Source organism: Heterodontus francisci, chromosome 35 (assembly GCF_036365525.1).
Source record: "Heterodontus francisci isolate sHetFra1 chromosome 35, sHetFra1.hap1, whole genome shotgun sequence".
Taxonomy (NCBI): Eukaryota; Metazoa; Chordata; class Chondrichthyes; order Heterodontiformes; family Heterodontidae; genus Heterodontus; species Heterodontus francisci.
The window spans coordinates 31,243,652-31,267,875 of NC_090405.1; the positions used below are offsets into that span (position 1 = coordinate 31,243,652).

The 24,224-nt window shown below is 42.6% G+C and overlaps 1 protein-coding gene across 1 annotated transcript in view; it reads right to left on the minus strand.

Annotated features, from left to right (window-relative positions):
• vps13c (vacuolar protein sorting 13 homolog C) overlaps window positions 1–24,224 on the minus strand; it is a 355,084-nt gene that overhangs the window by 108,469 nt on the left and 222,391 nt on the right. The window contains exons 47-55 of the mRNA XM_068015185.1: window positions 22,963–23,096; window positions 20,130–20,299; window positions 19,296–19,528; window positions 12,181–12,413; window positions 7,523–7,615; window positions 6,898–7,263; window positions 5,848–5,937; window positions 3,840–3,995; window positions 2,243–2,507 (exon numbers count right to left, since the gene is read on the minus strand). Coding sequence (XP_067871286.1) covers window positions 2,243–2,507; window positions 3,840–3,995; window positions 5,848–5,937; window positions 6,898–7,263; window positions 7,523–7,615; window positions 12,181–12,413; window positions 19,296–19,528; window positions 20,130–20,299; window positions 22,963–23,096 — 1,740 coding nt within the window. The remainder of the gene's footprint in view (window positions 1–2,242; window positions 2,508–3,839; window positions 3,996–5,847; window positions 5,938–6,897; window positions 7,264–7,522; window positions 7,616–12,180; window positions 12,414–19,295; window positions 19,529–20,129; window positions 20,300–22,962; window positions 23,097–24,224) is intronic.

The window sequence follows — 24,224 nt, forward strand, 5'->3', positions numbered from 1 at the left end:
AAAAGTACTAGGAAAACTAATGGGACGAAAGGCTGACAAGTCCCCTAGACCTGATGGCCTGCATCCTGGGGTCTTAAAAGAAGTGGCTACAGAGATAGTGAATGCATTGGTTTAATCTTTCAAAATTTGTTAGATTCTGGAAAGGTCCCAGCAGAAAACCACAAATCTAACATTTCTATTCAAGAAAAGAGGGAGACAGAAAGCAGGAAACTATAGGCCAGTTAGCCTATCAGTTACTGGGAAAATGCTGGAATGAGGAATTTTTTCTCTGAGGGTCATTAATCTTGAGAATTCTCTTTCCCAAAGAGCAATGCAGGCTGGGTTATTGAATATATTCAAGGCTGAGTTAGACAGATTTTTGATCTATAAAGGGAGTCAAGGGTTGTGGCAGGCAGGCAGGCAAGTGGAGTTAAGGCCACACTCAGGTCAGCCATGGTCTTAGTAAATGACAGAGCAGGCATGAAGGGCCAAATGACCTATTCCTGCTCGTATTTTTATGAATAAGCAAGGAGTAAAAAATCATAATGCAATCAGGCAGAGTCAACATGGTTTTATGAAAGGGAAAAGGTGCATGACAAATTTATGAGAGTTCTTTGAGGATGCAAGTAGAAAGGATCAAGTTTGGATTTCAATAAGGTGCCATATAAAAGGTTACGACCCTAGATAACAGCTCATGGTGTTGGGGTTAAAATATTAGCCTGGATAGAGGATTGGCTAATTAACAGGAAACAAAGTTGGGATTAATTGGGCATTTTCAGGTTGGCAAACTTAACTAGTGGAGCGTCACAGGGATCAGTACTGGGGCCTCAACTATTTACGGTCAATATTAATGACTTGAATGAAGGGACGAGTGTATTGTAGCCAAATTTGCAGACGATACAAAGATACGTAGGAAAGCAAGTTATGAGGAGGTCACAAAGTGTCTGCAAAGAGATAGTGGGCAAAAATTTGGAAGATGGAATATAATGTGGAAAAATGTGAGGTTGTCCACTTTGGCAGAAAGAATAAAGAAGCAGATTATTTAAAAGGAGAGTAACTGCAGAATGCTGCAGTATATAAAGATCTGGGTGTCCCTGCACATGAATCACAAAAGGTTAGCATGTAGGTACAGCAAGTAATTAGGAAGGCAAATGGAATGTTGGTCTTCATTGCAAAGGGGATGAAGTATAAAAGGAGGAAAGTCTTGCTACAACTGTACAGGGCATTGGTAAGGCCGAACCTAGAGTACTGTGTACAGTTTTGATCTGCTTACTTAAGGAGGAGTATACTTGTATTAGCAGTTCAGAGAAGGTCCACTAGGCTAATTCCTGGGATGAGTGGGTTGTCTTATGGCAGGTTAGGCTTATACTCACTGGAGTCAAGAAGAATGAGAGGTGATCTCACTGAAACAAAAGATTTTGAGGGAGCTTGAGAGGGTAGATGTTGAGAGGATGTTTCCTCTCATTGGGGAATCCAGAACAAGGGGGCACAGTTTCAAAATAAGGGGTATCCCTTTAAGACTGAGATGAGGAGGAATCTTTTTCTCAGAGGATTGTTAATCTTTGGAATTCTCTTCCCAAGAAAGCAGTAGAGGCTGCATGTATTCAAGGCTGAGTTTGACAGATTTTTGATCTATAAGGAAGGAAAGGGTTATAGTGGGCAGGCAGGAAAGTGGAGTTAAGGCCACACTCCAGTAAGCCATGGTCTTAGTGAATGGCAGAGCAGGCTCGAGGGACCAAATGGCCTATTCCTATTTTTTATGATCTTATAAATAGTCCAAAATCTTTACAGAGAAAATCAAATACATTATTCCTGGCGCATTATAACATTCACTTCGGCATTTTATTTTCTTCATAAGATACTTAAAAAAAAATGTTGCTGCCGTCACAGGGGCGGCACAGTGGTTAGCACCGCAGCCTCACAGCTCCAGCGACCCGGGTTCGGTTCTGGGTCCTGCCTGTGTGGAGTTTGCAAGTTCTCCCTGTGACCGCGTGGGTTTCCGCCGGGTGCTCCGGTTTCCCCCCACAGCCAAAGACTTGCAGGTTGATAGGTAAATTGACCATTGTAAAATGCCCCTAGTGTAGGCAGGTGGTAGGAGAATGGTGGGGATGTGGTAGGAAATATGGGATTAATGTAGGATTAGTATAAATGATGGTCGGCACAGATTCGGTGGGCCGAAGGGCCTGTTTCAGTGCTGTACCTCTCTATGACTAGGACTCTATGACTATGACACACAAGAATTCACTCTCATTGCTCAACTTACCTACTGTTAAAGTAAAAAGGTTACTTTCTTGTCTTTCTAATACAGAAAGCTTTCCTCGATTTCTGGGTTGTACAGCCAAATAATCAAGTTCCAGTATCTGCCCTACATCCAGCCGATGGAGTTTTTCGTCAGTGGGTGAACCAATGGCGCGTAGATTTGTAGAGTGATGCACATTCAAAGGGATGCCCAGTGCATTCTTTAAGGTGTACGGAACTTGGTCCTTCAGTGAATAATCAAACGTTGAAGCAGTTCCTGCTGAAAATGCCTGTAGAAAAGTCACATATTTCATGCAAATGCTTGCCACTTTCAAGAAAGACAGACTGCTGTAACGCCTTTCATGACTGCAGTATGTCTCAAAGTGCTTCACAGCCAATCAAGAACTTTAGTGAAATACAGTCACTGTTGTAATATCTAAAACATTCCTGGGAAACTACATCAGCAATACTAACATCTACAAGCTTCTTACTGAATGGTAACCAGGTCACTGAAAACATGCAGATTTTAATTGACATTGGAGCCAACAACTTGAATTTGCCTTTTTATTGCTGCTGAAGGAGGTCTGAAGCAAGTGATGAGATGGCTGCAAAATGGAACAGGCAAACTGATGGAGCAGACCAGACGGAGCTTCACTCTGCATCTAACCATGCCATACCTGACCTGAGATTATGTGACAGTGACTTTAGCTTTATATATACATTTATATACATATACATTTTATATCTCAATATAGCAAAATATGCAGATGCTGGAAACCTGAAACGTTAACTCTTTCTTTCTCAACAGAAGCTGCTTGACCCGATTCCTTAAAAGATGCTGCCTGGCCTGATGAGTGATTTCTAAAATCTTTGACTTTTATTTCAGAACTTCTATATCAGGCTCCAACTACTGCAAAGCATATTTTGCAGCTGAACAGCTTTCAGCAATTAAGTTAGCCCCGTTTAACTCATTGGTTGTAAGGTTATCCCATCTAAGCCCACGGGTTACCTTTTCCATCTAGCTGCATCATTTCCAGGCTTCTTCCATTGTTTGGAGAGTTCCAGTGACAGTCCCTGCAATCTCTCCACACCCCCTCCATTTCCAATAGTCGACAGCTCAGCCTTCAAACATACATGGTCCACACACTCATCAGCTTACTCCACCAATCAACCTCTTAGGTAGGCATTTACTTATGAGATCAAGATCAGTACCACTCCCTCCACCCATCCATATTCTCATTCTGCCCCTGGCTCCTTCAATCAGTGCAATCTTCACCTGGAAGACCACCTCCCCACAACCCTTTCAATAAGCAGAATCTCTGCCATATCATCCCTCCCCTCTAACACTATTATACAACCAGTTCCCCCTTTATTATAATAAGTAGCTGCCCAGACCCCTTGCTCTATTTTGACCCCCTCTGCAGAGCATCAGAACAGGCTCAGGAAATTTTTCTTTTCCATCACTTCCTCCCCCCCACCCCCACCCCCGGCCCCCGGCAACCACCCAAACATGTCTCCAATTCAGAACTGAATAACTTTTTTTGAAACTGAGTATTTCACAGAGAAACAAAGTCAAAATAATCCTTTAAAAAGCTAGGTCTTCAAAAGTATTGATATTTTACCTTGGCTAAAACATTCAGAACATTCAAGCTGCATTTGGATACTGTGATATTCAATATGTCCTTTGAAGAAATGGTAATGGCTGTCTGTGGTTCAGAAATTAGAAGGAAATCATCGCCTGGAACAAGAGCTTTGTCCAGGCCCGTGTTGGTTTTCATCTAAATGCAATAAACAAAGCTACATGTAATCCAATATTGCACATCATTTTTGAAAGAATACTTGTCAGAAATATTCAGCACAAAGTTTCCACGTAACTGGGAAAAGTTAGCATTGTTACACAGATGCATCAAAAATGTTCCCTTCAATTAACTTCTAAAAAGCTCCTCCTTCAGTAAGTAATAATTCAGCAATAAGTCTGGCATAATCTAAAATCTGAAACATCCAAGGTTCTTGGTCATCAGGTAAAGTATATGTTTAAAACCAGAAAGGCATGAAGCCCTCACTCATTGTATCAGCACTAATTAATACACAAGTGAAAAAAGTCAATGAGTTCAGCAGTGGTTCTGCTAAAACAATCTGTGCAAAACTGCAGTTTAAAGCAAAATAATGAGATGACCATCTGAAGCAAAAATCACAGAATCATAGAAAAGTCACAGGACAGAAGGAGGCCATTCAGCCCATTGTGTCTGTGCCGGCTCTCTGCAAGAACAACTCACCTAGTCCCACTCCCCTGCCTTTTCCCTGTAGCCCTGCAAATATTTCCCCTTCACGTAATTATCCAATTATCTTTTGAATCTGCCTCCACCACACTTTCAGGTAGTGCATTCCAAATCTTAAACGCTCGCTGCGTAAAAATATTTCTCATGTCGCCATTGCTTCTTTTGCCAATCACTTTAAATCTGTGTCCTCTGATTCTGGATCCTTCTACCAATGGGAACAATTGCTCCCTATTTACTCTGTCCAGACCCCCCTCACGATTTTGAACACCTCTATCAAATCTCCTCCCAAGGAGGATAGGCCCAGCGTCTCGAACCTATCCACTTAACTGTAATTCCTCATTCCTGGAACCATTATTGTGAATCTTTTCTGCACCTTCTCCAATACCTTAACATCCTTCCAAAAGTGCTGTGCCCAGAACTGGACACAATACTCTAGTTGAGGCCAAACTCGTGTTTATACAGGTTTATCATAACTTCCTTGTTCTTGTACTTTATGCCCCTATTCATAAAATCCAGGATCCCATATGCTTCATTAACTGCTTTCTCAACCTGTCCTGCAACTGTCAATGATTTGTGCACATATTACCAGGTATTACCAGCATACTGCACTGGATAGGGGAGGTTTTACATTTTTAGGCCTGACATGCTACTGCAAAGCAAGCAAGTAGCATGTTACACTTCAAATGAGAATTACATTCACACTTGCTGTCTGACTTCAAGAAATGAGAATTCCTAGTTTATAATTGATAGTAAAAAACAAAGAGTAAAGAACATGAACAAAAAAGAAAAAACGATTGTAGGAATATATTCAGTAACAGGCAAACATCTACGAAAACAAAAATGCTATAAAAAGGACATTTTAGGAGCTTATGTTTACTATATATTTTATGTTGGAAACAGCTATTGGATTCCTCTTGTTGCTTTGCAGAGCTTTCTATTTGTAATTTTCAACAATTTGGCTTTTCCAAGCTCTGCCCATAATATAGGAACCCATAACAATGTCATACACGCCGCCCACTAATTTTGGACGACACCAGCTTATTTATTTACTCCTTTTTAAATTCTCTCTATTAGGTCCATGAATTTAGCTGAACAAATCGTATCTTTTACATTTCACATGCAATGCCATGTGATGCCCATTTGCCCATTACATTTGACTAGAATTCTGGTGACAATGTTGCAATGATCCTTCCCAACCAGAGTTACCCTGGAACTTAACACAGAGTTCATAGAAATCATTAAAAATTTCCAACGCAGAGCAGGCTGTTAGGCCCATCATGTCAATGCCAGAGTTCAGGTGCCTCACCTTGCCTTGGTAAAGCGCACAGGTGCAACCTATACAATATATTACCTGAAATGTCAGACTCCACCTTTTCAGTCCTCCAGCAACTTGCTCCAACAGAGGTTCCCACACTGCACTCAGTTCATTATAATAAAGGACCTAAAACAAAGCAGCTGAATGTTACATTTACACACTAAACATGTAGCTCTGCTTTCCAGAAATACTAACTCAACTAGATGTGGAATACAACAGTCTAAAAGAAAGAGTTTCATTTACTACCTCAGGATGTCCCAAAGTGCTTTACAGCCAATTAAGTTCTTCGGATGCAGTCACACAGAATTGGGCAAGATCGAGGCCGAGATGGCCAAGATTTTGCAGGAAGCAACAGGAGTCTTGAAGGTAGACTTGATATTGGCTTTGAGAAAGAGGTCAGGGTCAAAAAGGGTAGATTTTCCATTATTATGCTTAACCTGAGTGAGCAACCAGAGAAAAGAGAACCAGGGACAAGTGTTTGAAAATTCTGTAGAGAACCTAACTTCGCATTGGTCTTGTCGACTTTTAACTGGAGGGTGCAGGATTGACCGAGGTTGTAGAGGTAACGTGGGTCAAGGTGTAGGGGTATTTTTATATGCAACTCTATATGACAACATACAATGTTAGAGGGCAGTCATTATACTGTCAGAGATGCCACCTTACAATATTAAGCATCAAAGAGGTCCGCTTGTCCTCTCAGGTGGATGTAACAGAACCCATGGCACGACACAGAGTAGGGAATTACGCCCAGTGATCTTGCCAAAATTTATCTTAGTCAATATTGGTGTAACAAATTACCTAGACACTTATCTCATTGCTATTTGTAGGACCATGATTGTGCAAATTGGCTGCCACGTTTCCTACAACAGTGACTTGACATTAGCTGTGAAGCGAGTTGGCACATACTGAGGTTCTGATACAGTCTACATAAATTCAAGTTATTTCCTTCATTTTAATTCAGATTATGTATATTGTAGTGCTAACTACTATATAGGTATCCAGTAAAAGGACAATACAAACAGCTACTTTTGTTTCAGTTATCAATACATTATGCATCCTTATCAAGAGCAGAATAGCAGAAATTACCTCCAGGGTCATGTCTGAATTAACACTGACAAATGACATCCAATTTTCCACTCTTCCAGAAAACGTTGACTCAGTCAGAAGTAAGGGAATTGTGCAATGGCCAAGTCCACATTCAAGAGTTACTTGAATTAATGAAACATCTATTTTGAAGGACTCCCGAGTCCTTCCACGTTTTTCTTCTGTGAAAACATCTGTTGCTTCATGGGCCATGTCAACTCCCAGAAACCAATAATTAGAATTGAAGGCATCTTTCACAGCCCAGAGGTCAGTCACCATGTCACTTGTTTGCTGCATTTCTACCTCCTGCACTTTGGGAGTCATCGCAGACATGATTGTCATCACAGTATTCAGAATAATTGGGGAAACCTTTAAACAAAAAAATTCACTTTACAAGGTATTGCCCAGAGCAGTAAAAACGATCAGTCACTGGTTTAAGTTTAATCGCTGTTGCAAATATTCACTTAGAGGAAAAGTAGAAAGCCCAGCCATATATTAAATTACTACTTTTAGAAATAGTACATTTTAAATACCATGGGCATTGGAGGAAATTGAAAACAATAGTGTGCCTGAGGCTCACAGCTGTGATATAAGGAAATACAAGGTAAGCACTAGGGCATTATCTTACCTTTATAATTATCGCTTCTACCTTAAGATTTATATTTTGTGGCCCAGATGAGGGCTCGAAGAACTCCAAAAACAAGGAACAAGGCTGCAACACCTGGAAATACAGAATACAACACAATACAGTGACAATAAACTTGGTAGCTACTTCAAGGGGAATTTGTAGAAGGGCTAGAAAACAAATCCAAGAGAATTAGCAATATTCAAGATGCCAAACATAGAAACCTACAAACAACTGTAGGCCATTCATTTTATTAGATCGTGGCTGACTGCAGCTCACTCCATTTACTGCCTTTGCTTCTTATCCCTTGATACCCTTGCTTAACAACAATTGATTGATCTCGGTCTTGAATTTCAATTGACCACCAGCATCCACAACTTTGAGGAAAGAGTGTTCCAGATTTCTTCATTCTGAACAATTGCTCCCCAATTTTACACCTAACTTGCCTAGAAGTACTTTACATTTTGAAAGCAATTTTTGCAATTATCAATGCAGTGAAAAAACAGGCAGTTTCTGGCATGGAGTGTTATAAAAATGAGTATAATAATTAGTTTCAGTTAAGAGTAATTTTCATTACTTTGATGCGACATTGAATTCATGTCAGTTGTGAGGAACAGCCAAGGTGACGAGCCCTACTCAATTAAAAACAGACGGTTAGAATTATCTACAAGAGTCGGAAGTGAGAGCATTGGGGCTTCTGTTAAATCAAGTCATACATTATGAAAAACAATGGTGATCATAATAGACAAATAGAAGAGCATTCTTTTAACCATTTGTTGGCAGGCTCCAAGATTGATCAGCTATGTCAATAGATAGCAATTAGATTATATTCATTCTTCAATGAATTTCTGCACATATTTAAGAGTTAGAGAGCTTCGTTCATCCTGAACCAACATGGTATGCGTGATTATCTGACAAGACTTGGACTTTAGAGAAGCATAGAATATAAGAGCAGGGAGGTTATGATTGGGGTTGTATAAAATGCTAGTTAGCCACAGCTGGAGTACTGTGTACAGTTCTGGTCGCCACACTATAGGAAGGATGTGATTGCACTGGAGTGTGTGCAGAGGAGATTCACCAGGATGTTGCCTGGGCTGGAGCGTTTCAGCTATGAAGAGAGACTGAAAAGGCTAGGGTTGTTTTCCTTGGAGCAGAGAAGGCTGAGGGGGAACATGATTGAGGTATACAAATTTATGAGGGGCATTGAGAGATTAGACAGGAAGAAACTTTTTTCCCTTAGCGGAGGGGTCAATAACCAGGGGGCATAGATTTAAGGTAAGGGGCAGGAGGTTTAGAGAGGATCTGAGGAAAAATTTTTTCAACCAGAGGGCGGTTGGAATCTGGAGCGCACTGCCTGAAGAGGTGGTAGAGGCAGGAACCATCAGAACATTTAAGAAATATTTAGATGAGCACTTGAAACACCATAGCATACAAGGCTATGCTCCAAGTGCTGGAAAATGGGATTAGAATACGTAGGTGCTTGATGGCCGGCACAGACATAATGGGCCGAAGGGCCTGTTTCTGTGCTGTATAACTCTATGACCTTAAGTGGTTCCCTGTCGTGGAATACCATATAAGCCCTGGTCATATGCTGTTGCATCCATTCATTTTAACCTAATGGTAGTCTTGCTAAGGAATTAAATAGTTTAAACCTAAATATGCAGCCCCAACGTCCAAGTCTGAGAAGTTGATTAGGACAAAGAAATGCGTGTGGAGGATATACATCTTCTACCTGATGCCCAAGGGCGAGCAGAGGCTGCATCACCGCTGACAAACAAAAAGGAACTCTTTACTTAGTCTGTCTAAGAAGAAATTCATTTCCAGCTTCATTCTGTCTGAATTTCTTTGAACCTGGTCAGTGTCATTTTACACAAAACATGAAAATCTGAAATCATTCAGTTCCAATTATGGGTTGGCAAGATTTCAAAGGAGCAGACAAAGCACCTGCTCACTGGCATGAACCTGATAAACTAGGAAGATCAAATTTATCACCATAAGACTGTCAGCTCTTCATCATTATTTATTCCTGGTTCTGGATCATGTTGAATGTAACATGTTTTAATAATGTTAGATACTCATGCTGCAGTTATATTACTGGGCATTAGAGTGGTAGGAACTTGCTATGGCATGGGCTGCCAGTTGCACTCTACTTGAGCCCACCATCACTGTATACTGTCATGTATCTCCAACCTCCCTTTCCTCTCCAAAGTCCTTGAACATGCAGCAGCCTCCCAAACCCATGTCTGTCTTTCCTGGAATTCCATGCTTGAATTCCTCTAACCAGGTTTCCATCTCTGCCACAGAAACGAAATGATGCTCAATATCAAAAATGGCATCCTATGTGATTGTTACTTGGGTAAAAGATTCCTCCTCGTCCTTCTCGACACGTCTCCAGCCTTTGACACTTAACTCCACCACCCCCCTCAACGCCTCACCACCATCGTCAAGCTGGGTGGGGCTGCACCTGCCTGGTTCCATTCTTAGCTATCTAATCGTAGCCAGAGCATGATCTGCAATGGCTTCTCTTCCTGCTCCATTACCTCTGGTGTCCCCCAGCATTTATCCTTGGCTCCTCCCATTTCTCCTCTACATGATACTAAAACATGTCAGTTTCCACACATACACTGTCAACACCCAGCTCAAACTCACCACCACCCTTCTCGACTCCTCCACTGTTGCCTATTTTATCAAATTGCTTGTCTAACATCCAGGACTAGATGAGCAGAAATTCCCCCCCATTAAATACTGGGAAGACCAAAGCCATTGACTTTGGTCTCTGCTAGAAACTCCATTCCCTAGCTACCAACTTCATCCCTCTCCCTAACAACTGCCTGAGGCTGAACTAGGCTGTTCGTAACATTGCTGCCGTATCTGACCCCAAGATGAGCTTCCAACAACATATCTGTGTCATCACTAAAGAATGCCTACTTTCACCTAACGTAACATCAGCTGTCTCAGCACCGCCCTCAAAGCACCTGCTGCTGAAACCCTCATCCATGTCCTTCGTTATCTCTACACCAGACTATTCTAACTCACCCTTGGCCAACCTCCCACATTCACCCTCCATAAACCTGAGTCCATCCAAAACTCTGCTCTCCGTTTCCTGACTCACACCAAGCCCCATTAACCCATGATCCCTGTGCTCACTGACCTACACTGACTCCTGTTTAAGCAACACCTCGATTTTAAAATTCTCATCTTATTTTCAAATTCCTCCATGGCCTCGCCCTATCTCTAATCTCCTCCAGCCCCACAACCTTGTGAGATCTCTTTGATGACCTAATTCTAGCTTCGAAAGCATCCCTGATTTTAATCACTCCACCACTGGTAGCTGTGCCTATAGCTACCTGGGCCCGAAACTCGAATTCCATCCCGAACCCATGTCTCCTCTACCATCTTCCTTGAAGATGCTCCTTCAAACCTACCTCCTTGACCATATGTCTCAATATCGTCTTATGTGGCTGGGTATCAAATTTTGCTTTAAATGCTCCTGTGAAGCGCTTCAGAACATTTTATTAAATCAAAGGCACGATATAAGTACAACTTATCGAGAGAGCACGGTACATAGCCACTCACTAAGGGAATCAAGGAATGTGGGAATAGAGCAGCAGGTGGATTTGAGGTAGAAGATCAGCCATGATCTCAATGAAACAGACCCAGAGTGGAATGGCCAACTTGTGCTCCTATTTCTAGTTTTCCTAGGTAGAATTCTACTTGATCAGGTAGAGGTTTATTGACTGGCGTCCTATGTTGCACAGCACAACTGTCCAGCATGTGCTTCCTGCTAGCCCAGACTGCCTAGCTCCAGGTAATCCACAGAATTTACATACAATTTACAACACAAAAAGAGATCATTCATACAACAGGTCTGTGCTTCGCTACAGACTCCTCCCACCACTTTCATTACACCCCATCAGCATGCCCTTCTATTCCTTTCTCCCTCACTTAGTTATCTAGTTCTCCCTTAAATGCATCCAAGCCATTAGCCGTAACTACTCCATGTGCTAGCAAGTTCTACATTCTTACCACTCTGTGGGTCGTTCTTCCTGAACTGCTTATTGGATTTTAGTGATTATCTTGCGCCTAATTATGGACTCCTCACACATCTACCCAATTAAATCCCTTCATAAATTTGAAGACCACTATCAAAGAATCATAGAATGGTTATAACAGAGGAGGTCACCATTCGGTCCGTCGTGTCCGTGACAGCTCTCCAAGAGCAACTCAGCTAGTCCCACTCTCTCGCCTTCTCCTTGTAGCCCTGCAAATTTTCCCTTTTCAGATAGTTATTTTGAAAGGCCACTCTGAGGTCACCCCTTTTCTACAGAAGAGTCCCAGGCCTGTTAAGACTTCTCTGATGATCACAACCTCTATCCAGTATCGTCCTTGTAAATCTTTTCTGCACTGTACAGTGCCAGAAGATAATGTCCATGGCCTAGCCTCAACAGGACATATGATTTATTCCATGCTCCCGTTTGTTAAACAGCTAATGACAGCTAGAGATAGAGGTACAGGTAGAAACCATCCTTTTACACAGGCTCACCAGAACAAGCAAAACAGTCAACAGACAGTGCTCCTAATGTGGCAATGGTATGGGATAAATGCACTGTAATTGTGGATGCCCAACACTGCAGTTATTTTCACAAAGATCTTGCTCTTACCGTAGTTATATTTGCCCCTCTCTTCTCCTGTAGGAAAGGACATGCTAGAACCTTTAGGTCACTGACAAGGGCAATTATTTTTTGAGACTGCTTTTCACAGATAAACGAAAAGTCACAATGGAAAGAAGCAACAAGTGCAGGAGCATCAGCTTTAGACAGATTTGCCACAAACACAACTTCAGGATTCATCACCAATACTTTCACATTGATCTTTCGTCTTGAAGAGTCTATGGCTGAAACAAAATAAAACCAAGTTAAGATACATTGCAAATACTAACTGTCCCTAAAAATATACATTTTGGCAATGCTCAAAGTTTCCATAGTGCAGTCCCAAGTTATACTTTAGTCTGTTAACATTATTTTGTAAAGCCAAGGATTCTATTCATCTATTTCTACAGGAATCCGCTTGACCAACTTCTGAATGAACAAATGAGGACAAATAGATCTGTATTACAAATTTGTTCCACAATAGGAGAAAAATAAGCTATAATAACAGTTTGCACTTTATTTATGTATGCTAACTTGCAGCATTTCTAGGTAATGAGATTGAGCTGATAAACTTAAAGTTGTCATGAATTACCTGAATACCAGGAGCTTAACACTCAAAAACAGTCTGATGTTTTATGACCTAGCCTATTTTAGACTACAATGTCAACAATGAATACACCTATGAAAAATATAGCACAGGCAGGATACAGTAGTATAGTGGACTCGCAATCCACAGGTGTGGACTAATGATCTGAAGAATTCAAATCCCACCACAGAAAAATTTAAATTTAATTAATGAAATAAATCTGGAATAAAAAGCTAGCATCAGTAATGATGACTATAAACTACCAGACTGTCTTAAAACCCGTCTGGTAAATCCATGTCTTTTAGGGAAGGAAATCTGCTGCCTTTACCCGGTCTGGCCTACATGTGACTCCAAATCCACAGCAATGTGGTTGACTCTTAACTGTCCTCTGAAATGGCCTAGCAAGCCACTTTCATATTCAAGATGGCAATCACCACCACCTTCAAAGGCAATAAATTCTGGCCTTACCAGTGACGTCCACATCCTATGAATGAGCTTAAGAGCGCTCCAGAATAATCTTCCTTCTACCCAACCTCAATACGTCTCTGAACTGCATCACATCTATACCAGTGGAATTTGGAAATTCAAGCTCTTTTACTAAATTGAAGAACACAACCTGCACCAACGCTCCCTCTAACATTTCAGTGTGCAAGCAAAATCTTTAAGCGCATGGACCCTTTAAAAATGTTTGCACGGCCACGTACGCGCGGAAATTTCAAAGGGCCCAACCTCTGCACACCCTAGCCCGGGGATTTTCGGGTTGCCGAGAGGGAACAGCTTGAAGGGAACATTGGCTTACACTATGCTTCAATGCGACTGGACAGATTAATATCTGTTCCGCTTCCTGGAAAGGCTTTAAGTAAGCTGTATAGATTTTATTAATTTTTTTTTAGTCTTAAGTATCTTAATTTTTTTTTAAATAACTCGTCTTGGCCCCTATAGTCAAAGTGTGACTATCAACATAGTGCCAAACTTTGATCAGCCATCAGAAGATTGGCTTTATTTGACAGATTCCTCACATCCGATAGGTAAAGCATCAGAAATGCCCGTTATTGGAGAATAATTATTGAACACCAGGATACCAATTTTGAGTAGAATATTTAAATACAAGTGTAGTCAGATGTTTAATATAAGCAACAGCACATTGGTAGGAAACTTACTTGGTGTTTTGTAAGGATCACATCTACATTCTACAGCACAATCATTCACCCCATGAGCTTGGGCTATTATAGAATTATTACATAGAATTTCTTTTCTTTCTTTTGGGCCTCCTTATCTCGAGAGACAATGGATACGCGCCTGGAGGTGGTCAGTGGTTTGTGAAGCAGCGCCTGGAGTGGCTATAAAGGCCAATTCTGGAGTGACAGGCTCTTCCACAGGTGCTGCAGAGAAATTTGTTTGTCGGGGCTGTTGCACAGTTGGCTCTCCCCATGCGCCTCTGTCTTTTTTTCCTGCCAACTACTAAGTCTCTTCGACTCGCCACAATTTAGCCCCGTCTTTATGGCTGCCCGCTAGCTCTGGCGAATGCTGGCAACTGACTCCCACGACTTGTGATCAATGTCACACGATTTCATGTCGCGTTTGCAGACGTCTTTATAGCGGAGACGTGGACGGCCGGTGGGTCTGATACCAGTGGCGACCTCGCTGTACAATGTGTCTTTGGGGATCCTGCCATCTTCCATGTGGCTCACATGGCCAAGCCATCTCAAGCGCCGCTGACTCAGTAGTGTGTATAAGCTGGGGGTGTTGGCCGCTTCAAGGACTTCTGTGTTGGAGATATAGTCCTGCCACCTGATGCCAAGTATTCTCCGAAGGCAGCGAAGATGGAATGAATTGAGACGTCGCTCTTGGCTGGCATACGTTGTCCAGGCCGCGCTGCCGTAGAGCAAGGTACTGAGGACACAGGCCTGATACACTCGGACTTTTGTGTTCCGTGTCAGTGCCCCATTTTCCCACACTCTCTTGGCCAGTCTGGACATAGCAGTGGAAGCCTTACCCATGCGCTTGTTGATTTCTGCATCCAGAGACAGGTTACTGGTGATAGTTGAGCCTAGGTAGGTGAACTCTTGAACCACTTCCAGAGCGTGGTCGCCAATATTGATGGATGGAGCATTTCTGACGTCCTGCCCCATGATGTTCGTTTTCTTGAGGCTGATGGTTAGGCCAAATTCATCGCAGGCAGCCGCAAACCTGTCGATGAGACTCTGCAGACACTCTTCAGTGTGAGATGTTAATGCAGCATCGTCAGCAAAGAGGAGTTCTCTGATGAGGACTTTCCGTACTTTGGACTTCGCTCTTAGACGGGCAAGGTTGAACAACCTGCCCCCTGATCTTGTGTGGAAGAAAATTCCTTCTTCAGAGGACTTGAACGCATGTGAAAGCAGCAGGGAGAAGAAAATCCCAAAAAGTGTGGGTGCGAGAACACAGCCCTGTTTCACGCCACTCAGGATAGGAAAGGGCTCTGATGAGGAGCCACCATGTTGAATTGTGCCTTTCATATTGTCATGGAATGAGGTGATGATACTTAGTAGCTTTGGTGGACATCCGATCTTTTCTAGTAGTCTGAAGAGACCACGTCTGCTGACGAGGTCAAAGGCTTTGGTGAGATCAATGAAAGCAATGTAGAGGGGCATCTGTTGTTCACGGCATTTCTCCTGTATCTGACGAAGGGAGAACAGCATGTCAATGGTCGATCTCTCTGCATGAAAGCCACACTGTGCCTCAGGGTAGACGCGCTCGGCCAGCTTCTGGAGCCTGTTCAGAGCGACTCGAGCAAAGACTTTCCCCACTATGCTGAGCAGGGAGATTCCACGGTAGTTGTTGCAGTCACCGCGGTCACCTTTGTTTTTATAGAGGGTGATGATGTTGGCATCGCGCATGTCCTGGGGTAATGCTCCCTCGTCCCAGCACAGGCATAGCAGTTCATGTAGTGCTGAGAGTATAGCAGGCTTGGCACTCTTGATTATTTCAGGGGTAATGCTGTCCTTCCCAGGGGCTTTCCCACTGGCTAGAGAATCAATGGCATCACTGAGTTCCGATTTGGTTGGCTGTATGTCCAGCTCATCCATGACTGGTAGAGGCTGGGCTGCATTGAGGGCAGTCTCAGTGACAGCATTCTCCCTGGAGTACAGTTCTAGGTAGTGCTCAACCCAGCGGTCCATCTGTTTGTGTTGGTCAGTGATTATGTCCCCCGATTTAGATTTGAGGGGGGCGATCTTCTTGATGGTTGGCCCAAGAGCTCTCTTCATGCCATCATACATTCCTCTGATGTTTCCGGTGTCTGAGGCCAGCTGAATATGACTGCATAGGTGTTGCCAGTAGTCGTTTGCGCAATGCCTAGCTGTTCTTTGTGCAGTACTTCTGGCTGCTTTAAGTGCTGCGGATGTTAAATCGCTGGGGGCTTTCTTGTAGTTCAACAGTGCAATGCGCTTAACGGCTATGACAGGTTCCAGCTCTTCATTATGAGATTGAAACCAGTCTGCATTTCTCTTCGCACTTTTGCCGTAGGTGGTCAAAGCTGACTCATAGATGGCGTCTCTGATGTGGGCCCACTTGGTCTCAGCATCCCCTGTGGGAGTGTTTTGAAGGGCGGTTACAAGTGAATTTAGAAATTTTTTGTAACAGCTGTGGGTGAGAAATTCTGCTCGTGTTGATGCGCGGGTGGCCCTTCTGCTTGGAATGATGCAACTTCTTTGGTCTGAGTCTAACCTTGCTGCACACCAGGGAGTGGTCGGTGTCGCAGTCCGCACTGTGGAAGCTGCGTGTGATTTGAACACTGTTTAAGGCGGCTCGCCTTGTGACAATGAGGTCTAGCTGGTGCCAACGACGTGATCTTGGGTGCCTCCATGAAACCTGGTGACAGGGTTTAGTGTGAAAGAACGAGTTGGTGATGCAGAGGTTATGATAGGTACACAACTCAAGCAGTCTCTGCCCATTCTCATTCATCCTTCTAACGCCATAGCGCCCAAGGCAGGAGGGCCATGAGTCATGGTCGGCCCCAACCCTGGCATTAAAGTCCCCCAGCAGGAATAGGTGTTCGGTGTTGGGGATGCTGCTAATGATGTTATGGAGTTGTTCATAGAACTGGTCTTTAGCTTCAGGTGGGGAGCAGAGTGTTGGAGCATAGATGCTGAGTAGGTGTACTGGACCAGAGGTGGTGAGCAGTCGGATGGACAGTATGTGTTCCGAGCCATTTGAGGGAGACTCTATCATGCTGAGCAAGGAGTTTCTGATGGCGAAGCCCACTCCATGCTGTCTTGGTTCTTCAGGATCCCTGCCCTGCCAGAAGAAGGTGTAGTCTTGCTCTGCTAGAGAGCCACTTGCGGGGAGGCGAGTCTCCTGAAGTGCTGCAATGTCCACATTGAATCTACTGAGCTCGTTGTTAATGATGGCGGTCTTCCGAGAATCGTTGATTTGTGTAAGGTCTTCCGACAGGCCAGGACACATAGTTCTGACGTTCCAGCTTGCAAAGCGAAGGGCTGGTACCTTCTTTCCTTTTTTCATGTTGTTTGGTGCGGTGTATCAGTCCACCTTTCGGGCAATGACCCTGAGCTCCAAGCACCCATTGAAGCAGGCAGACTGTGGCGGGACAGAACCTTATTGACCGGGGGCTGCCCGGTTTGAGGCGGGCAGTAGCTGTCCAGTGAGGTGCAATGACCTCTCCCACCGACAAAGGCAACCCATGGCGCCCAGTTTCTACGCCAATTTATCTGGACTTATAACCCGTAACTGCTGCCTTCCGTGTTGTTTTAGTCGCTGTGAGGCAACTATGGAGTGACCTCTCCATGGCGCATGCCTGGGCAAATTTATGGAGGTTGAGAGTTGCCCAGTCATCAAAACCCCCCTCTCGGCCTTTCTGGTGGGGTCCAAAGGAGTGCAGGACACGACGTTTGGCACCAGTATGGCTGCAGGAACTGCCGGAAACATGCCAAAGGTGACACATGACCGCCTACGGGGTTCCGCTCCGGATTTTCTGTTAGGGTTTACTCCCTTAGCCTTGGTCTCTCCCGAGACGCCCACAAGGCAGTGGGGTTGTTGGGGCCCCTACACAGGTGTAGGATGGTGCCAGTGGGAGGAGGGGATGCAAGGGGGAGGGGTGGGTGCAGGGGAAGGGGGTGCGGGGTGAAGATGGTGCGAGGGGGGAGCGGGCTGGGATGGGGTTGTGAGGGGGTGAGCTGAGAGGGTGGAGTAGGGAACGGGAAGGGGAATGGGGGGGGGGGAAGCTGGTGCAGGTAATAAGCCATTTCCTCAGTGCCCACCATCGACGTCCAGAAAGCTCATCCACGTCCTTCGGGAGGTGAAGCATCATTTGGCAGACTTAGAGGTGATTACATTTGCTAAGGGTTTTTTTTTGCAGTGGTTTAAATAAAGGCATGCAGCATTGCCGACAGTGCACTGCAGATGCTCTCCGAGCCATCTCCCGCGGGCGCTTTGAAGTTGCGGCCGGGGGGGACCGTTCGTGGATTTTTTGGGTGTTCGGGGCACCTTTTCTCAGGACTTCTCTCGGGTCCCGCAGCTCCTTCTTCACCTCAATGGACTTACCGCATGCCGTGGCTGCAGACACTCTGGACTGTGAAGACAGCAGGATCGGAGATTAAAGTATCGGCAGCTGTGCTCGTCAGTTTCATCCGGATCAATTTCATTGAGAAAACAAAGAGCAGGTGTGGCTGGGGGAGGGCAGTGGGCCCAGGTAACATACACTAAACTAACTGTTAGCTTTTAGTTAGGGCTAAAATGAACTGATTTAAAGAGCCAGGGGAATTTAAACAGTTTAAGAGGGCAGATTGGGGGAGAAAACATTAGGGATGGGAGCAGATGGCCATGGATAGAGTTGAACAGCAAGGGAGCTTCCTCGGGAGCTTCCAGCCCAGGAGCCATCTTGAACCTTGAACCACTACAATTATTACAGAATATACAGTACAGAAACTGGCAATTCAGCCCAACCCGTCCATGCCAGGGTTTATGCTCCACTTCAGCCTCCGTCCATCCTCTCATCAAACTACCAGCGTAATCCTCCATTACCTTTCCTTCATGTACTTATTTAGTCTCTTGCAGACGAATTCCAGAAGTTAAGGGCATTGAACAACATGGTGCTATTTGATTTTGCAACTTGAGTGAATGATCCACAATGGCTTCAGTGCACAACAGCAACCACTTTATACTGCAGCCTTTAAAAGCTACAATACCTTCATGACTACCTGATTGTTTGCACACTAATAAAACACCAGACAATTAACAGTAAAACATGGTCTATTCATTCATATGTCATTAAGATTATACAGAATCCTCTGGCTTCTCTCCCTTGGCTAACACTTTTGCCTGAAAATAATAGTTCTGCGTAATTATTGGATGTCATTTCTAGAATTTTATAATTTCGAAGAAAAGTTGACTTTTGTAAAGGGGAATTAGGTAATGTATATCACTGCTCCCCTAAATGTAAGTAATCTGCACACCTTAGAATGGCTTAACTAACCAGCATACTACTTTAAAGTTTAAAAATAAAATTATTTCTACTTGGTATATTCCGAAAAGTTATACCAACCACTGTTGTGAGGGGCCTTTCCAGTTTGCTTCGAATATAATGGGACAGATTTGTCAGCTGACTTTTCAGGCATAGCTTTGATGAAGAAATCTGCCACATCCAGTAGGAACTCCACACTGGCACAAATGTACAAATGTTCCAGCACAGTAATGATCGATGTCTCATCCTCTGTCTGGTTGTATTTCAGCTCGATCATGACATTTTCCTGAGCACCTTGTTTTTTCTCAATCATTCTGCAGTGAAGGGAAGCATTTTGATGATTTGTAAACTTAATATATTACAGTGTAACAAATCATGAACTAATGCTGGGAAATTCTGAACTCCGACATGAGATAACTTTAAAATGTTTTTTAAAGTGAGACTAACAGCAAGGAGGAAGAAAGAATCAGATATAGAGAAAAGGTTTCTGAAAGGGGGAAAGCAGTGAGGAAATTTGTACGCAGCAAAAAGTACAAAACAGACAAAAACAGAATGAGAGCATGCTCGAAAACGAGAACATTCACAAGTGCAGAAGAAAATAAAAAATTACTAAAGGGATACCAGGTGAGCACAAGCAAATGTCAATTTTCTGTAAAACTGCATTTTGTCTATAATAGTTGCAGGAATAAAGCTATTCCAGTAATCTGATTGTCATGGCCATGTTATTATTTAGCATATCACTCTACATGAGCTGCTCATTTAGAGAACTACTGATGTTAGATAAGTGGAGTTTCCCTGACCCCAAGGTCATTATCTGCAAATAAACAGAAAATATTAAATAACATAAGGAGTGGCATTGATACGAACTGAGATTAGTACATAATTAGAGGATTTAAAAAGACAAGTCATTCTAACCTCTGTGTAACTTTTCCAATCTCCTCTCTTAGATCATCCAGTGTACATGTAGTGAGGTTCATGTCAAACACCAGTGACCCATCTGTGAACATCATCCCTGAGGCAGTAGTGAGGTGCAGTCTGAACTCGCCAAGATGTGAACTTTCGAGGCGCTGCAGCTGCCCAGTGGGCTTCAATATGCAAAATAAACACATTAACAAAATCAATCTACAAGCATGTTTGGAGTAGCCTTCTCAATAAACCAACCATACAAATAGAAAGTTAAGGGTTTAAACATATTGAAATTTGAACTTTTTGGTGCATCATTGCATGAAAACAACATACTGCATATCTAGCTACATGAAGGCACAAACTACACAACAACAGATGATATACAATGGAAGAAAGTGGAATGCTCAATGTATTAGACAAATGATGTAGAATCTTAAAGTTAAGTGGGAACATTTGTCAGTTAAACTGTTTTATCCTTAGATTAACAATTTTGATTCTTACAATACTTATATCTTTAAAGTGCCTTTAACAACCTCAGAAAGTCCAAAAGTGCTTTACCGGAGTGGGCAGATGGAAACGGAATTTAATGTCTCATCCAAAAGACGGCATCCCCGACACTGCAGCACTCCCTCAGTACTGCACTGATGTAGTCATTACTTTGTTCAAAACAATGCCTTTATATTATTTTCTTCTAAACTGTCAGTGCGCAACATAGCAAACTATTGTCCATTCAAATTGCAATGTTGTGTATAGAATGCATAAAGCCTTTGAAGGGTTTTGCCCAAAGTATTTTAGAATGCTCAGTATGAACCTGCAATCAGCCAAAATGAAATAATGAAACTGCCCAGCACTGCTTGCTGCAGTAGGGATCATGACAGTCGAAATATTAGGATTTTTCTTTTTAGCCTCGCTACTGGAATTTTTCTACGTGCTTACGATTCCATTCGGACATGAAATTTCCTTAGCACACTCAGAAATGGAGAACATCTTCAACCTATCAACTTACAGCCACTTATTCAGCATTAATCAATTTAAGCAGAGAGCAATGTATTGATGTGATTTCTGATGTGCTCAAAATGTTGAGGGATGTTGATAGAGTACAGAGGGACAAAACTATTTCCACTGGCAAGGGGGTTGGCAACCAGAGGAGAGTTTTAAAGTAATTGGCAAAAAAAAGAGAGGAAAGAGAAATTTTTTTTTTTTTAAACACAGCGAGTAATGATGATCTTGAATCCACTACCTGAAAGGGTGGTGGAAGCAGATTTAATAGTAACTTGCAAAAGAAAATTGCATAAATACTTGAGAAGGAAAATTTCTAGGCTTATGGGGAAGCAAGCAAGTGGAACTAACTGGATGACAATTTCAAAGAACCAGCAGAATTACAAAGGGCTGATTGGCCTCCTTCCGTTTGAATGATTCTAACTTTCTAACTATTTTTATTTAAAAAGAGATCCTTTTTCCAGTTTTCTGCGGTAAACAATATAATTAATCTTTCTGCAGCCATCTAGATCACCATAGGGAAGCACTCAGCCTAGCTGTTCATAGTCAGTGATGTTGTTACAAACATGCAAGTTAACTATCAGAAACATCATGTTCTTTAATTACAAATGTACACAGATTCCCAGCTGGAGGAGTTATATTTGGTGATTTGAAAATCCTTTGATGTTTCAATCAATGGAAATTCCAATATACATATTTTATGGTCTAGCTAAATGTCAAACAATTAACTCAACCGACAGGCAAGAGTGGACCTATTAGACTGAATTAAGTCTGATTGTTGGCTAGAATCTGGCTTTAGAGACTCAGAACAATGCAGGAGGTGCAAGTCATCTTTATTGTCAGTCCTCTGCTTTGATTCCCTATTTTCACTACAGGTAGCCCAAAGGAGCTCCATCGAGTTACCATTCACAGAACTGAGATTTTGGAACATTTTAAGTATTGTGGAAATCAAACAAACATTGTGTTAGCCATTATATGCTGCGTTTTCTGTGAGGAATTCTGCAATCTGTAAATAAATCAACTATTGGTTGTCTAAATGATGAACAATTTGCATTTATATAGTATCTTTAATGGGGGATACACGACCCAAAGCGCTTCAAAGGAGTGTTATCAAACATCAAGCCAAATAGGGCGATAGAGGACAGGTGAAGTAGGTTTTAAGGAGTGTCTTAAAAGGAAGCGAGAGAGGCCAAGAGGTTGAGAGAGAGAATTACAGAGCTTACAGCCCAGGCAGCTGAAGGCACAGCCATCAATGGTGGAGCAATTAAAGTTGGAGATGCGCAAGAGGCCAGAATTAGAGCAGCACAGAGACATGTTGAAGGGCTGAAGGATGATACACAGAGTTAGGAGGGGGTGACGTCATGGAGAGATTTGAAGAGAAGAATGAGATTAAAATTGAGGCATTGCCAGATGAAATCCAACAGCATGATAGCTACCACATTTTGGAGCGGATACAGAAACCGGTTGGCAGCCCATGCAGTCTTTTGATATTTAAAGAGCAATATCATTAGTCCTTTGGCAAAAAGATAGCAAATTTTAATCTATAGGAGACATGGGTCTGCTTACAGAAGCTGCTTTCTGTTGTAAACGAGCTCAACTTTAACAATCCTATCTAGACCAATATCAGTCTTTGAGCAAGAATGAGCTGATCACCAGAATGTAGCTTCGATTACATGCATTACCTTAGCAAAAAGGAAAGGCAATTAGATGATGTGTCTCTTGAACATCAACACTTTTCTTGCAGAAAGGGTTCTTGGTTGTCCAACTTGGGACAAACATGGGCATATTAAAAGACGATACTTGAATATTTTCAACTCTGGATAAAGCAAACATCATAATATACCTGTTTGAGATTTTTGGTATACAGCAAAAGCGAAAGTGCTTCAAACTTGAAATCAAACTTCAGAGTCTCATATGGCTCAAGTTTATTTTTGGATTCTACATGAGCCACATCACCTGCTTTCACTTGTGGACAGCCTGCGAATGAAATAATGAATTCGATCAGAAACAACTTATTGAGTAAAACCCTTATGATATATCACAACACACATGCTAGTTTGGCATCAAAACAAGCAACTAGCCTAATTTAACTGTGCACTTTTCAGGAGGGAGCACTTCATCCAATTGCTGGAAACTGTCCCACTTCCCACATCCTAATTTTCTATTGGCTTGATCAATCCACAGTATTCTTGACTGCCAGTCAGAAGGTTATGGGTTCAAACTCCCGGTAATGAATAATCAAAACGGATATTCCAGTGCAGTATTGAGGGAGTGCTGCATTATCGGAGCTATTTTCTTCATGAGAAATTAAACAGATGCCCTATCTGCCTCTTCTGGGGTCTAGTAAGGATCCCATAATGCTCTTGGAAGAATTCCCTAACATTTCTTAAACAAATATCAAAAATAAACTGATCAGTTGTTCATCTTATTGCTTTTCTGGGTTCTTTATGTGTGCAAATGGCTATTGTGTTTGCCCATCAAAGTCACTGTACTGCAAATGTATGCAAAGCACTTCGAAACGTTTGAGGTGGTATGGCTGTAAATAAATCCAAGATTTTGCTTCTTTCTATAAATAAGAGAAATACTATATTTGTTGCTTTTAAATGAATGCCTTTGATGATACAAGAATAATACTGGTAGACTAAGCACCTCAACAGCCAAACAGGTAAACGTCCCATGGAATGGTATTGAGGCATGCAGATGAGGAAGCTACGATTCTTGGCTTGATTTTAGCCAGGAAAATGATGGGCCACTGCGATTAACCTTAATGCATTGGGCTGGGGAAGGAGGAGTTTCAGGCAGAATTCCAGATCCTAGTTGATATCTAATGAAGATGAACATATGCAAACACGAGGGTTCCCCTGCAATCCTTCCATGGTCAAAAGCACTGTCAACACCACTTGGACTCACATAGGAGGTACTAATGAGCTGCAATACCCTGTGGACTTGTAACGAGAGTGTCATTGCTTTCAGGAAATAATTGACAAAAATATGTTTGGACAATGCATTTTGTTGCTTATTTTCTCTTCCCTTAGCTTCTTGGCTCCACACTTCAATTACATCCAAGGTCTGCATCAATACTCGGAGCTGGTCTCTAGGAAGTTC